This window comes from Phyllobates terribilis, unplaced genomic scaffold, assembly GCF_046119375.1.
Source record: "Phyllobates terribilis strain yellow unplaced genomic scaffold, ASM4611937v1 Scaffold_1__5_contigs__length_1240528914, whole genome shotgun sequence".
Classification (NCBI taxonomy): domain Eukaryota; kingdom Metazoa; phylum Chordata; class Amphibia; order Anura; family Dendrobatidae; genus Phyllobates; species Phyllobates terribilis.
The window spans coordinates 1,044,563,924-1,044,580,969 of record NW_027362761.1 but is presented as its reverse complement, the minus strand read 5'-3'; the positions used below and the strand labels follow the sequence as shown (position 1 = coordinate 1,044,580,969).

Genomic DNA, 17,046 nt, shown 5'->3' with positions numbered 1-17,046 from the left:
ATTGCTATAGTGTGAGCTTGTGCTGAGGCTGGCTGCGATTGCTATAGTGTGAGCTTGTGCTGAGACTGGCTGCGATTGCTATAGTGTGAGCTTGTGCTGAGGCTGGCTGGGATTGCTATAGTGTGAGTTTGTGCTGAGGCTGGCTGGGATTGCTATAGTGTGAGTTTGTGCTGAGGCTGGCTGGGATTGCTATAGCGTGAGCTTGTGCTGAGGCTGGCTGCGATTGCCTTAGCGCGAGCTTGTGCTGAGGCTGGCTGCGATTGCTATAGCGCGGTCTTGGCTCCTATACCCAGCCGGATATTGTTCCACAGCTATAGTCCGATGCTTCAGCGACCGCTGCCACGTATAACATTGCAAGAATACAGCAGCATTCTAAGTGCGAAGATGTACAAAAACATTGAATGTGTGTTATAGAAACTTCATTACTACTATATAGACTTGGCCAATTGGCCAATTCATGTGAGCCCACCAGCTGCAACTAGGTGACTTTTTTTCGGATGTGACCTTGATCTAATATTTATCATACATTCCTCTCTTGTGGCAAAAGCCTACAAATATAAAGGGCAGGTAAGATGCAACGCTAATAAAAACAGACTTTGATGGCTGGTGAAGTGCGCTCACGTGTTCAGTGTTTGCATACAGTGTGCTGCTGTACTCTCTTTAGTTTGTGTGTGTGTATATCTCATGTCCTATACTGTATAGTTTGACAATGTGTGGTATACTATGGTGGGTAGCTGTATATATCCCAAATGGGTCTATCTAAAATTTCTTATTTTTTTCTAGCTTTACCATTGTTGTTAGCCTTACAATGATGAATCCTATTGGTATAAATGTAGTCGCACTGTCGTTTGATCAAAACTAGTCAGTCATATTGGCCTTGTAAATACAGAGAAGCTGCTTTATTACATATAAAATTAATTACAGCTTTTCTGCCGCTACTATTAGGTGATACCTTATGAATTTATGGCCGTGAAATAATTGCTCCACTAATCTAAGCTGGGCACTGTACTCCTTGTTATTTGCATTATTGATTGATTGATTGAAGTCATTATAGGTTGAAAATATAGAACAGATTCTGCATACGAATCCTCAGAAAATGTATATTTATTTTGGATATATTAAAAGCTACAAAATCCAAAGACTACATGTAAAGGCCCAGACGCGTTTCAGTCTTTAGTGAATACATAAGACTTTGCCTGAAAAGCTATTTTACATTTACATTGGTGCTGGATTTCAATTATGTGGCTTTGAATATATCCAAAATAAATTAACATTTTTAAATTATTCGTATGCTGTTTTTGTTCTATTTTTTTTCTGTCTGGTACTTGGAGTACATGTTTTGTGTATTGTGAATCTCATACCATGTAGGTGAGCTGACGTTTTTCTTTTTATTATTATAGGCTGCTTTAAATTAAGTGTGGTGTTGTTCTGCTGCTGTTCAGTAGGTGGTGCTGTTTGACTAGTAAATAAGTAAAGGCTGTTACTGCTATGTAGACCTTGTTAACAGTGTAACAGGTGCCCTTTATCTATTTACATACCAGGGTCATATTGTTCATGAGGTGCCAAAAGCAGAATATCTAATCTACACTGTGTAGTATGGGATAAAAAGAAAGTTTCTCCAACATGCCTGCCTAATAAGTGCTGATGACAAGAGACCCATGAAAGTCACAAAGCTTACTCCTGCTGGTACAACACTCTATGGGGCCATATACAGTGAGCACACATTGACTCCCCCCTACCCCGAGGATGTGCTTGTCAGAATTTTGAGTTTTATTGCAAAACTGCATCAAACCATAGGTGTTACATCACGAAGAACGGGAGATCCATGGTATGATAGAACCGTGGAGTTAGTATGATGCACTGCAGTGTTTTTTTTTTTTTCATTATTATTTGTATACAACTGTATATTTCTATAGAAGCAATTCTAAAAATGAGGTGCCAGGAGTGGAGTTTCACTTTGGGAGAGGGTGAGCATTTCTCCTTAGCTTTGGTGAGATCATCAGATAAAGTATATATGAGTGAAGCCCCAGAATGTAGTTTACATGGGGGGCCCACTTTATTTGAGCGTACATGTTTATGGAGGCATTTACCCATAATTATCATGTTAGGTTAAGTTCCCACCTTGCGAAAATATTGCATATTTTCTGCTATGTTTTCCCTTGTGTTAAGTCCACTGTGTTTTACAGTGCCACAATAGTGCGTGAGATTTTTAAGGGAATCTGTTAGCAAGATTCCCCCCACACACCCCAAACTATTATATTTAGCTCTTTCAAAGACATGGCCAATCCATTACACTGTTACTGAGAAATCAGCTTTTAATCAATATGCAAATGAGGCTGCAGAACTATTTGTAGATCTGAAGCCTCTGTCACTCCAGCTCTATTTCCCGGCCGGTGCCGCCCCCTCCAGTTTGGCTGACAGTCTCTAAGCTGTATGATTTCAGACAAAGGAGTCGTCAGTTTGGTTGGTGAAATTCTGCTGACAGATTTCTTTTAAGGAAACTTGTGCACATGCTATGAAATTTATCCATGGTGTAAATTGACAGGCTGTGCTGTGTGTTTGAGACCCGCAGCATGTCGATTTATGCTAAGGATAGTGCAATGCATAGGGTGACATGTGTGGTTCCCGCGCTCATTGTTCACATTGGTATTACAGCAGGAAAGGTCACTGCGGATATTGCTGCCGCGGATATGCTAGGTGAGAATGTAGCCTTAGGCCAGCATTATTTCATATGGTAGCCTCTTCTTTTGAAACGTTTTATTTAGCTGGAAGAACAGTTTGAAGGTTGATTTGAACATGGTTTAATGGTTGGTTAAAGCTAAAACTATTGTGATTTGTCAAAAATCACAGCTGCCATCAAGCCCTGTGGTTAGTAATGGAAAGGTGTCAGACACCCCATTACTAACCCCATAGTGAAAAGAAATAAGCACACAAAGAAAAGTCCTTTAAGGCTATGTGCCCACGATGCAGAAATGAAGCAGAAAATTTCTGCAGCATTTCTGCATCTCCCTGGCAGAAAAAAACGCATGCAGATTGTGCATGCGTTTTTCCTGCAGAATACATGCGGATCCACATGCGGGTTCACATGCGTTTCCGCATGCAGATTGACAAGCGCTTTCCAGGCGATAGCATCACTTGGAAAGTGCTTGACAACTAGGTCACACTGTATAAATCCATGCAAACAGCATGGATTTATATAGTGTGACCGTAAAAATAAAAACGAATAAAGCTATACTCACCCCCGAGGCCCCGGTGTGTGCAGCAGCGCTCGTTCCTGTCTGGTTCCCGGCTGCCGGCATATCGCGAGACACAGCGGTGAAGGGCCTTCTGTCACATGACTGTGACGTCACCGAAGGTCCTTCAGCGCTGCTGGCATTCAGAGAGAAGACGCCGGACAGGTGAATATAAACTTTATTTGTTATTTTATTCTTTTTTTACAGGTAGAATGGTACCCAGGTCTGGATCAGAGTCTCCTCTCCTCCAGAACTGGGTACCATCCGCACATAGAGACGCATAGAAGCCGCTTGTAAAAATGTACAGTCGCGGTTTCTATGCGTCTCAATGCAAGTCAATGGCGGGAGTTCCGCTGCGCTTCCGCAAAATTAAATGACATGCTGCGGATTTTTGTACGTAGCATAAACGCTGCGGAAAAATCCGCAGCATGTGCATAGAACATGCGGAATCCCCTTGGGGACCATGGGGTGCGGATTACCTAGCGTTTCACAAGCGTTTATGCTGCGGAAATTCCGCAGCATAAACGCTTGAAAAACGCTACGTGGGCACACAGCCTAATTGTAACCCCCCCCCCAACAATTACCTTTGTTTACCCATTTAGTAGCAAAAATGAAAGTAATCCACAAGGGTCCGCCGTAAATCCATAAGGAGGTCCCGCGACTATCCTAGACTCTGCTACATCCGCATCCGGAGCCAGTGATGAGCGTTGACATCAGTAACGTGACCGCTCACCACACCTGTCATAACAGAATGAGAATAGCGTCAGAACCTGGCTGCAGTGACGAGCGGTGACATCATTGAAGGGTTATTTTCATCTCCAAGATCCTCTCCCAATATGTAAAGAACAAGGAGAAGACATGGAGTGACTTATTTAGAAAGAGGATCTTTATTTATACATAAATATCAAGAAATCACAGCATTTTAAAGATAGATAGACATAGGATCAGGAAATAGCAGCACTGAACAACTGGTGACCTCCCCCACATATATCCATACCATATATATCTGTTATGGAGTGAGGGCTCCCAAGGTAAGGTAAATAGCATAAAAGAGAGTGAAAGTAAGACAGCTGGGAAACCATCATTAGCATTATAGCTGGGACTAAGTTCCATCCGCATTATACCCACAGTCAATAATTTCAAAAAAACCTTACCAGAGGATAGGACCCAAAATTTAAAGTGCTAAGTGCAGGAACCCATGGAAAGAACCACCTCAACGCGCGTTTCGCCTCATGCAAGGTGGCTTTCTCAAGAGGCAATATGTAGTAGGTGTAATAATATTACAAAATACCTACTATTAGAAATGTAGTATAGTATTTTTGATTCGCTATGTCTTTCCTCATGTGCAGGCATTGCAGGACCTTGGGTATCCATGGTTACGTCCACTGATAAAGTGAGTTAGCTAGCTGCTAGTGGTCATAACCGTGGACACCGAAGGTCCTGTATTGCCGGAACATGAGGTAAGTGGCGTAGCGAATCAAAAATGCTATACTACATTTCTAATTGGAGGTATTTGCTAATATTATTACACCTAATACATATTGAGATAGGATCTTGGAGATGGGAATACCCCATTTAGGGTAACCAAACGTCACAGCCAGCGGTTCTCATGGTAACCTCTGTGTGATCCACCAGCTGTGAACTGCTTTAAAGGGAATGTCACCCCCCCCTGGGTAATATCAGACCTCTATTATGGCCATACAGGTGATAGAAAAGTAAATATATACATACCTGTATGGCCCATAGCAGAGGTCTGATTGCCGAGAAAAGCTCTTAAGTCAATTCTTTTTTCCACAGGCTTGGCGTCCGGGGGACACCAAGCAATCCCCGCCAATCTGCTTATTATTCCCCTAAATCCCCGCCTCTCTGCTTACTTATCATATCCCCAACTCCCCTGCACTTTGCAGGGTCCTGTGACATGCATTGTGCTCCCTGCTTCATCTCGGCCCAGTCTACCTGTGATCTGCGGCGCAGAGCATAGGTAGGGGCCGGGATGAAGCGAAGCGCGCTCTATGTGAGCGGCACTTTACGCATGCCCAGAAGTCAGGGAGCACAGTGCACGTCACAGGGCTCAGTGATGTGCAGGGGAGATGGGGATATGATAATTAAGCAGAGAGGCTTGGATTTAGGGGAATATTAAGCACATAGGCGGGGATTGCTTGGCGTCTCCCGGACGCCAAGCCTGTGGAAAAAAGAATTGATTAAAGGGCTTTTCTCTGCAATCAGACCTCTGCTATGGGCCATACAGGTATGTATAGATTTACTTTTCTATACCCTGTATGGCCATACACTGTGTGCAGAATTATTAGGCAAGTTGTATTTTAGAGGATTATTTTTATTATTGATCAACAACTATGTTCTCAATCAACCCAAAAGACTCATAAATATCCGAGCTTAATATTTTTGCAAGTTGGAGTGTTTTTTTTTTTAGATTTGGCTATCTTAGGAGGATATCGGTTTGTGCAGGTAACTATTACTGTGCTGAATTATTAGGCATCTTAATGAAAACCAAATATAATCCCATCTCACTTGTTTATTTTCACCAGGTAAACCAATATCCGTGCACAAAATTTAGAAATAAACATTTCTGACATGCAAAAACAAAACCAAAAAAATTATTGATCAATATAGCCACCTTTCTTTATGATGACACTGAACAGCCTTCCATCCATAGATTCTGTCAGTTCCTTGATCTGTTTTCGATCAACATTGCGTGCAGCAGCCACCACAGCCTCACAGACACTGTTCCGAGAGGTGTACTGTTTTCCCTCCCTGTAGATCTCACATTTTATGATGGACCACAGGTTCTCTATGGGGTTCAGATCAGGTGAACAAGGGCGCCATGTCATTATTTTTTCTTCTTTTAGACATTTACTGGCCAGCCACGCTGTGGAGTAGTTGGATGCATGTGATGGAGCATTGTCCTGCATGAAAATCATGTTTTTCTTGAACGATACCGACTTCTTCCTGTACCACTGCTTGAAGAAGTTGTCTTCCAGAAACTGGCAGTAGGTCTGGGAGTTGAGCTTCACTCCATCCTCAACCCGAAAAGGTCCCACAAGTTCATCTTTGATACCAGTCCATACCAGTACCCCACCTCCACCTTGCTGGCGTCTGAGTCGGAGTGGAGCTCTCTGCCCTTTACTGATCCAGCCTCTGGCCCATCAATTGTCACTCTCATTTCATCAGTCCATAAAACCTTTGAAAAATCAGTCTTAAGATATTTCTTGGCCCATTCTTGACATTTTATCTTATGTTTCTGTTCAAAGGTGGTCGTTTTTCAGCCTTCTTTACCTTGGCCATGTCCCTGAGTGTTGCACACTTTGTGCTTTTTGATACTCCAGTAACGTTGCAGCTCTGAAATATGGCAAAACTGGTGGCGAATGTCATCTTGGCAGCTTCACGCTTGATTTTCCTCAATTCATGGGCAGTTATTTTGCGCCTTTTTTGGCCAACACGCTTCTTGCGACCCTGTTGGCTATTTGCCATGAAACACTTGATTGTTCGGTGATCTCTCTTCAAAAGTTTAGAAATTTCAAGACTACTGCATCCCTCTGCAAGACATCTCACAATTTTGGACTCTTCAGAGCCTGTCAAATCTCTCTTCTGACCCATTTTGCCAAAGGAAAGGAAGTTGCCTAATAATTAAGCACACCTTATATAGGGTGTTGATATCATTAGTCAACACCCCTCCTCATTACACATCACCAGATTTACTTAATTGGTAGTTGGCTCTCAAGCCTATGCAGCTTGGAGTAGGACAACATGTATAAAAAGTATCGTGATCAAAATACTAATTTGCCTAATAATTCTGCACACAGTGTACTAGAGGTCTGATATCTCCCAGGGGGATGACAGATTCCCTTTAACTTGACTGACATCACCTCTCGCAGCGTGAGAAACTTCTACCCGACGGCTCAGTACTAGAACAGTGTGCCACTGTAAGCACACACAAGGAAATACTCATTCGTTAAAGGGGTACTCTAGGGAGATTAAAAAAAAAAAAAAAAAATTACTGTCCCTGCCCTCATTAACTATAAAGATGAGATGCCCAGTGCACTTCTATTATCTTAATAAAACTTGTAATGCCGTGTGACTGCAGTTGCTCCTCACTGCTCCCCCCCCTCCCGTCTGGGATGTTACATCACACCGCAGTGTGCAGTTTCCCGCTGTGCGTAACAGCCAGCCTGAGAAAGAGGGGTTGTGGCCATGCACCCTATTCTCTGCAGAGAAACAGCTATTAGGAGACTGGCTGATAGAAACTGCATGGAGCTGTAATGTCCAGAGGAATGAGTAGTGAAGAGCAGCTGCTGTCAAACCAGCCTCCTGATAATGTTTCCTTGTCTACAGTTCGAGGTGAGGGGACATGGCAGGGGCGTGACGCTGCCTCTTCTCAGACTGGCTGTTACAGCTGGGAGCTTGACATTGCTGTGTGTTGTAATGTCCCAGATTGGAGGGGGGAGCAGTGAGGAGCAGCTCCTGTCACGCCTGTCATAAATTGAGGGCAGGGACAGTACAACATTTTTTTATATCTCCCTGGATTACTTTGGGTATGCGCAGTGTGATTCCAGGGCACTGGCACTTAGGCCAAAGATCACTGTACATACTTAGTTATGCCTATAGCTGCTTATTTGAGTGATTTTAGAGAGCAGAGTGAAGGCAGAGGAGCACTGCAGAGACATAAATCACACCTCCATGGGCTTAATATTTGCTTGAGGGGCTAGACTAGTCTGCACTGAGCACACGTTTTTTGGACTAGTCCAGCTGATTATATTAACCAGTGCCACAATATTAAAAAGCTGGCTTTAAGATTATGCTGGGAACTTTTCCTAAACATTGGGGTTGCCATCTGTGTTAAATGACAAATGCAGTGCTGTAATTAAAGGGTTATTCTTAAGTTGTCTTGAGCAGCACACACCTCTGCAGTCTCCTTACCTTCTGGTTGCTGGGGTTGGGGCGGGGGGCACTCCTTGTGACAGTTCTCGTCAGTAGCTTCACCTGGTACTGTGACAAATTAACGGTCTTTCAGTACACTTATTGTATTTTGGTATAGAGTTAACTGTTCCTTTTTGTATAATTGAGCAGTGATTAGGAGAATTGCTCTGGAAAATGATGATGCTGGTGATCTTGCAGGACTAATGAAAGCAGCTCAGGAGCTGACAAAGGGTGCTGATCAGCTAACAGTTGTATAGAAATCTGCAGACTTGCAGAAAGATGGCTTCCTTTTCAGCCTGGAATGTAATTACTGCGGAAACTCGGTCAGCCTCTGGTGGTCCGTCTCCATGACAACAAGCTGTAAACTGTAACCTATAAACTCACATTGCAAGTGAATGACAACAGATAGAAAAAACAAGTCAGTTGCAAACTTGCTTATTTTCTTGCGGTCTAACCATACCAATTTAGTAATATGAGCATACCACCGTAGTATAGGTAATTTTATAATCCCCAGTTTCTACATTGCAACTTCTGGCCTCTGCTATATCTATAAACCTTCTGAATATTATGCTCATATGCTGGTAAGTGAGGTTGATTTTCACTGAACTTAACACATAAATTTTTTTTCTAGGAACTCACAATGGCGTATGATTCACCCAGAAGTGCAGCAGCTGAAATCTCTGTAACCAGCAATGGAGACTTTGACGAAACTGTAGAGCACAACTTCAATATGGTATTTATTTGTATACTTGGCATAGAATAATTGAGAAAGTATTTGGGTTTGAGTATATTAACTTCCTTTTCTAAGGCAATATTGGTTTAGAAGTCACCTTGTAATGCATTAACTCTTGTATTCTGATGTAATACCAGACTCAATTTATGGACAGGAGTGGTGATATTACTGCCTAGTTATATTACAACCTTTAGTTTTTGATTTACAACTCCTAATAACATTTATAATGCATAGGTATATAGTGAAACAGTTGTGACGATGGCCACTGCCGAAGTTTTAGCCCCTAATATTTGTGTTTCGGTGAATGTAGAAATATTAGGGGCTATTATGGTTGCAAATATAGACCACTTTTAGTTTAATTTAGGTTTTCTTATGAAAGTACCCTACATGGGGAGAGGGGAAAAAAGTCAAATGATGTTGCCTGATCTTGAGGGCACGTTCAAATGTCTACATTTTCCTCTGTGGGTTTTAGCACTGACCCATGACAAATCTGCATTAAAGGTAGCATGTGATATTTGTGTAGTTTTCATAAATTTTGGTGCTTATGTTATCTTTATTGCAATCTGACTGTGACGGTCTACTGCGTAATTTCTTGTGCTTCAGAATTAAAATCGCGATAAGTTCTACTGCAGATCTTTCTCACTCCTTGTGGAAAAAAACCTGGTAAACTCTCATGTCTTTTGCTGCTACTGTAGTGCAAAAAATCTACAGCAGATCACCCATGGGGTTTTGTTTTTTTTAGACTCTAACTTCCTATTTCAGGAAAGAACACATGCACACAGCCAAAATGAACAGGCTCTGACCCTATCTTTTTTATTGAAGCATCTAATGAGCCTGTGCAAAAGGTCCCTTTAAAGGGCAGGTGGGCAGGGTCATCTGTGATATCACCTATTGGGATTGGGGGATCCTGTTATCAGCTGTGTACAAAGGTGTTACTTGTCATTATAATTATGCTTCAATACAAAGCCTTGCCATAAACTCTTTCTGAAGTAGAGAAAATGTGTCTAAAAATAACCCAGTGGCCAGTGTGAAGATTTCTAATTTTGTAGGGTATTTTCTTTTTACATTGTGATTGTAATGTAAAAAAATTATTTAGCATAAGATCCTGATTTAACCCCTTCTCGACCCGTGTCACACCGTTTGTGACATGGAAAACAGTTCCTTCCCGACCCATGTCACAGCATCTGTGACATGGAGGGAAAGAGCCCCTGCAGCGCCTGCGAGCGGGGTCGCTCAGGTGTCACAGTTGCTACTGCAACTGGACATCCTGAAGTCGACCCCCCGGGGGGTGGATTAACCCCCCCGTGCCTGGGACCCCTCCGATTGGCTGTTTCATTTTCACTTTTAGTGAAACTGCCAATCGGTATGAATTAAATATTTCACCAATGAAAATTGGTGTAATATTTAAATCTGGGCATTGCCTGATGCTTACAGCATCAGCCATTGGCTGGGGGGAGTGTCACCTCTGTTCCCCCCCTCCCCCCAGATCTGATTGGGGGGCTAGCGTCACATGGATACTAGCTCCAATCAGATATGGAGGGATGGCTGAAACCTCCCAGCACCTTCCCAACCCTAGATCGTCTGCTGCGGACCCCCTGCTGCAGACCCCCTGCTGCGGACCCCCTGCTGCGGACCCTGTGGATCGCGTCTGCCGCCGCCACCGCTGATCAGCGGTAAGTATTGCCGCCACCCCCCCCCCTCCACTCCCCCTCTACTCCCCCTCTCCACCCCCCCCTCCACTTTGATACCTGCTCCCTCTCCCACGTCTTCATCCAGCGGCTGCTGCTCTCCTTCTGACAGCCGGTGGACTGTGATCACAGCAGCAGCAGGCTCAGTGTAAATGCCCTGCTCCTGTGATCAAACCCACCATCCCCCAGTCCCAGTGATATCACCCCCTCCCCCAGTGTTCACCCCCCCCTGTTCCCAGTGTTCACCCCCCCCCTTTCCCAGTGATCACCCCCCCCCCGAAAACCCAGTAATCAGCCCCCTGCTCCTGCCAGCTCCTGCTCCCCTTTCTGCCCCAGTAATCACCCCCCGATGCTGCCGGCCTCCTACCCCCCTTTTGCTGCTGCCGGCTCCTGCCCCAGTGATCACCCCCCTTGCTGCTGCTTCTGGCTCCTCCATCTCCTCAGCCCCCCCCTACGCCTGACCGGCCCCTACGCCTGACCGGCCCCTACGCCTGACCAGCCCCTACGCCTGACCGGCCCCACACGTGACTGCAGAAGGTTACACCAAGCACACACACGTACACTCACACTATAATAAAGTTTTGATTTTTTTTTTTTTTTTTTTTTTTTACACACGCACAAAGCACACAAAATGTCCCGCCCGTCCCGCTCATCCCAGTCTAGGGCGTACTCAGCTGAGGAGGCTATGTCAGGTTGGTGTGTGTTGTAGCGTAGCGTAGCGTATGAGATTGTGTGTGTGTGTATGCACTACAATATACCACACCGCACACCAACCTGACATGCACTACACAATGGTGTCCGCTAACAAATTGGAACCATGTTGCGTTTGGAGAGTCCCTGTGTGCCCAAACATTGGAGCTCCCCAACAAGTGACCCCATTTTGGAAACTAGACCCCCCAAGGCACCTATATAGATGCATAGTGAGCACTTGGAACCCCCAGGCGCTTCACAAATTGATTGATAAAAATGAAAAAGTGAAAAAAAACCCACTTTTTTATTTTTATGGATTAATTTGCTAAGGACCTGGGGGTCCCAAGTGCTCACTATGCATCTAGATAGGTGCCTTGGGGGGTCTAGTTTCCAAAATGGGGTCACTTGTGGGGGAGCTCCAATGTTTGGGCACACAGCGGCTCTCCAAACGCAACATGGTGTCTTCTAACAATTTGAGCCGACAATTTGTTAGCGGACACCATGTTGCATTTGGAGAGCCGCTGTGTGCCCAAACATTGGAGCTCCTCCACAAGTGACCCCATTTTGGAAACTAGACCCCCCAAGGCACCTATCTAGATGCATAGTGAGCACTTGGAACCCCCAGGTGCTTCACAAATTGATTCATAAAAATGAAAAAGTGGAAAAAAAAAACACTTTTTTATTTTTACGGATTAATTTGTGAAGGACCTGGGGGTTCCAAGTGCTCACTATGCATCTAGGTAGGTGCCTTGGGGGGTCTAGTTTCCAAAATGGGGTCACTTGTGGGTGAGCTCCAATGTTTGGGCACACAGCGGCTCTCCAAATGCAACATGGTGTCCGCAAACAAATTGAATGGAAAATCGGCTCAAACTGTTAGCGGACACCATGTTGCGTTTGGAGAGCCCCTAATGTGCCTAAAAAGTGGAGCTCTCCCACAAGTGACCCCATTTTGGAAACTAGACCCCCCAAGGCACCTATCTAGATGCATAGTGAGCACTTGGAACCCCCAAGTGCTTCACAAAATGATCTGTGAAAACAAAAAAGTACTTTTTTTTTCACAAAAATTTTCTTTTAGCCTAAATTTTTTAATTTTCACATGGGTAACAGGATAAAATGCATCCTAAAATGTGTTGGTCAATTTCTCCTGAGTACACTGATACCTCATATGTGGTCATAAACCACTGTTTGGGCACATGGCAGGGCTCAGAAGAGAAGGAGCGCAATTTGACTTTTGGAGCTAATTTTCCATTCAAAAAGTAAAATGGCGCTCCTTCCCTTCTGAGCCCTGCCGTGTGCCCAAACAGTGGTTTATGACCACATATGAGGTATCGGTGTACTCAGGAGAAATTGACCAACAAATTTTAGGATGCATTTTATCCTGTTACCCATGTGAAAATTAAAAAATTTAGGCTAAAAGAAAATTTTTGTTATAAAAATAAAAATGTTCATTTTTTTCTTCCATGTGGCTTTAGTTCCTGTGATGCACCTGAAGGGTTAATAATCTTCTTGAATGTAGTTTTGAGTAGCTTGAGGGGTGCAGTTTTTGGAATGGTGTCACTTTGGGGTGTTTTCTGTCATAAAGACCCCTCAAAGGGACTTCAAATGTGATGTGGTAACTAAAAAAATGGTTTTGTAAATTTTGCTGGAAAAAAGATAAATTGCTGATGAACTTTGAACCCTTCAAACTTCCTACCAACATTTTTTTTTTTCCAAAATTGTTCTGATGTAAAGTAGACATGTGGGAAATGTTATTTATTAACTATTTTGTGTCACATCACTCTCTGGTTTAGTAGAAAAAAAAATCAAAATTTGAAAATTGCAAAATTTTTCACATTTTTTCCCATATTTTTGATTTTTTCACAAATAAACGCAAATATTATCGACCTAAATTTAATACTAACATGAAGCCCAATATGTCACGAAAAAACAATCTCAGAATCGCTAGGATCCGTTGAAGTGTTCCAGAGTTTTTACTTCGTAAAGGGACACTGGTCAGAATTGACAAAAAATGCCAAGGTCTTTAGGGTCAAAATAGGCTGGGTCCTGAAGGGGTTAAACAATCGATCTCTTTTTGATGATGGCTTCCCTTTAAAGTGAATCTGTCACTAGGTTCTTGCTATCTAAACTGAAAGCAGCATAATCTAGAGACAAAGACTCGAACTCCAGTGATGTGTCACTTAGTGGAGGCTACTTGCTGTTTTATCACTCAAGGACTGGTAAACTTACTGCCATGTAGTTCTCCATATCCATGAGCTCTGTATTACCCCACCCCCACCATTGATTGGCAGCTTTCTGCTTATGCATCGTGTACACAGAAAGTAGCCAATCAGTGGTGAGGGCGGGGTTATACAGAGCTCAGCATTCAAAGAACAGTTAGCTCTACAGCAGAGACTACTGTGATTTATATCAAAACTGATTTATATATCCTTTGGAAGTGCATCGAGGTGAAGGGCGCATTGCTGGAAAAGGGAAAAAAAACCTCTTTAAATCTCTTAGTTTGCGAGTGTGAACGAGCTGCGTATGTCCGGAGCATAAGTGCGAACGAAAGTAAGTGTGTGACTTGTTTTTCAGTGACGTTGTATTCAGGGAGTTTGGAAGGGAGGACTTTGGACTGAATTGCTGACTGTATTTCATTAATTTCTTTACTTTACTTTTTACTTAACATTCTGTATATTGCAATCCACATTAGAAAATGAGCTCCATTATTGACAATGCTATCCAGTGTACATCTTGCCACATGTATGTATTCCTTGAACAGTCGGTCGGGGTTGCTTACTGCTGCGCGAGATGTGTGCACGTTGTGCGTTTGGAAGCCCAGATACTGGATCTAAATGAGCAGCTGGCAACACTGAGATCCATTGACAACATGGAAAGGAGTCCGCTGCTCACTGAGCAGCAGCTCACTGGGGTAGATGTGGGGGAGGGTGGTAGTCGGGAGCTGCAGGACAGTGAGGTCGCTAGTTGGGTGACAGTTAGAAGGGGTGGTAGAGGGAAGAGTGCCAGGGAGGCTAGTCCTGATCTGGCACACCCCAATAAGTTTGCAAAGTTGGCAGATGAGGGGAGTGATGGTACAGGGGTAGCACTGCTGCAGCAAGGCATGTCCCCTGAAAGCCGGAGGAGAGTCAGCTCCAGTAAAGAGGGAAATAGGAGAGTAGGGCAGGCTAGGCAGGTGCTGGTAGTGGGGGACTCAATTATTAGAGGAACAGATAGGGCAATCTGTCACAAAGACAGGGATCGTCGAACAGTGTGCTGTCTACCTGGCGCTCGAGTCCAGCACATCGCTGATCGGGTTGACAGATTACTGGGAGGGGCTGGTGAGGACCCAGCGGTCATGGTGCACATTGGCACAAATGACAAAGTTAGAGGTAGGTGGAAGGTCCTTACAGATGATTTCAGGGAATTAGGCTGCAAGCTGAAAGCAAGGACCTCCAAGGTGGTATTCTCTGAAATACTACCGGTACCACGTGCCACGCCAGAGAGGCAACGGGAGATTAGGGAGATAAATAAGTGGCTCAAGAACTGGTGTAGGAAGGAAGGATTTGGGTTCCTGGAGAACTGGGCCGACTTCTCAGTTGGCTACAGACTCTACGCTAGGGACGGGCTGCACCTTAATGGGGAGGGTGCAGCTGTGCTGGGGGAGAAAATGGTTAGAAGGTTGGAGGAGTGTTTAAACTAGGGATTGGGGGGAGGGTATTCATTTTATAGGTGGGGAAGATAGTGCAGATAGTGACCTGGGCACAAATAAAGAAACTGGGGGTGGGGTTAGAACAGTGAATAAAGTAAGAAGGAATAGAGGTACAGAGAGATACATAAAATGCATGTACACTAATGCCAGAAGCCTCACCAACAAAATGGAGGAATTAGAATTAATTTTGTTGGAAAATAATTATGACATGGTGGGGATATCTGAGACATGGCTGGATGAGAGCCATGACTGGGCAGTTAATTTACAGGGCTATAGTCTGTTCAGAAATGACCGTACAAACAAGCGAGGGGGGGGGGGGGTGTGTTTATATGTAAAATCATCCTTAAAACCTGTCTTGCGGGAGGATATATGTGAATCTAATGAAAATGTAGAGTCCCTGTGGGTGGAGATAAGGGGAGGGGGAAAAAATAATAAATTACTGATAGGGGTTTGTTATAAGTCTCCAAAAATAATGGAAGTAGCGGAGAATATCCTCGTAAAGCAAATAGATGAAGCAGCGACTCAAGGAGAAGTCATTATTATGGGAGACTTCAACTACCCTGAAATACATTGGGGGACAGAAACCTGTAGTTCAAGCAAAGGAAATAGGTTTTTGACTACTATGAGAGACATTACTTTTCACAACTGGTTCAGGACCCAACAAGAAGCGGGGCACTGCTAGACCTAATATTAACCAATAGGCCAGACCGCATATCAAATATACGAGTTGGGGGTCACTTGGGTAATAGTGATCACAAAATAATACGTTTTCATGTAACCTTTAATAAGATGTGTAGTAGAGGGGTTACAAGGACACTAAACTTCAGGAAGGCAAATTTCCAACGGTTAAGAGATGATCTTAGTGTAATAAACTGGGACAATATCCTGAGACATAAAGCTACACAAAGCAAATGGGAGACATTTATTAACATCCTGAATAGGACCTGTGCACAATATATACCCTTTGGGAATAAACATGCTAGAAATAGGAGGAAACCACTATGGCTAAATAGAGCTGTAAGGGGCGCAATAAGTGACAAAAAGAAAGCATTTAGAGAACTAAAGCAAGTAGGTAGTGATGAGGCATTAAATAAATATAGAAAATTAAATAAATTATGTAAAAAACAAATCAAGGCAGCAAAGATTGAGGCAGAGAGAAACATTGCCAGAGAAAGTAAAAATAATCCCCAAAATATTCTTTAACTACATAAATAGTAAAAAAAACTAAAAAATGATAGTGTTGGCCCCCTTAAAAATAGTCTGGGTGAAATGGTGGATGAGGATGAGGAAAAAGCCAATATGCTAAATGATTTTTTTTTCAACCGAATTTACACAAGAAAATTGCATGACAGAAAACATGATTAGTGATAACAAAAATTCTCCAGTAAATGTCACTTGCTTAACCCAGCAGAAAGTACGGCGGCGTCTAAAAATCACTAAAGTTGACAAATCCCCGGGCCCAGATGGGATACACCCGCGAGTACTGCAGGAATTAAGTAGCGTCATAGATAGACCATTATTTTTAATCTTTAAAGATTCCATAATAACAGGGTCTGTACCACAGGACTGGCGTATAGCAAATGTGGTGTCAATATTCAAAAAGGGGACAAAAACCGAACTTGGAAATTATAGGCCAGTAAGCTTAACCTCTACTGTGGGTAAAATCCTGGAGGGTTTCCTAAGAGATGCTATACTAGAGTATCTGAAGAAGAATAACCTCATGACCCAATATCAACATGGGTTTACGAGGGACCGTTCCTGTCAAACTAATCTGATCAGTTTTTATGAGGAGGCAAGTTCTGGACTGGACCAAGGAAATGCAGTGGATGTTGTGTATATGGACTTTTCAAAAGCTTTTGATACGGTTCCACGCAAAAGGTTGATACATAAAATGAGAACAATGAGGATAGGGGAAAATATATGTATGTGGGTGAAGAATTGGCTCAGTGATAGGAAACAAAGGGTGGTTATTAATGGAAAACACTCAGACTGGGTCTCAGTTAACAGTGGGGTACCACAGGGGTCAGTATTGGGCCCCCTTCTTTTTAGCATATTTATTAATGACCTTGTAGGGGGCATACA

General features: G+C 43.4%; 1 protein-coding gene across 3 annotated transcripts in view; it reads left to right on the top strand.

Annotated features, from left to right (window-relative positions):
- The window catches only part of ARFIP1 (ARF interacting protein 1), a 182,014-nt gene that overhangs the window by 42,318 nt on the left and 122,650 nt on the right, over window positions 1-17,046 (top strand). For all 3 annotated transcript variants that reach the window (XM_073645296.1, XM_073645300.1, XM_073645306.1), the window contains one exon: window positions 8,800-8,901. In XM_073645296.1, the coding sequence (XP_073501397.1) occupies window positions 8,800-8,901 (102 nt within the window). The remainder of the gene's footprint in view (window positions 1-8,799; window positions 8,902-17,046) is intronic.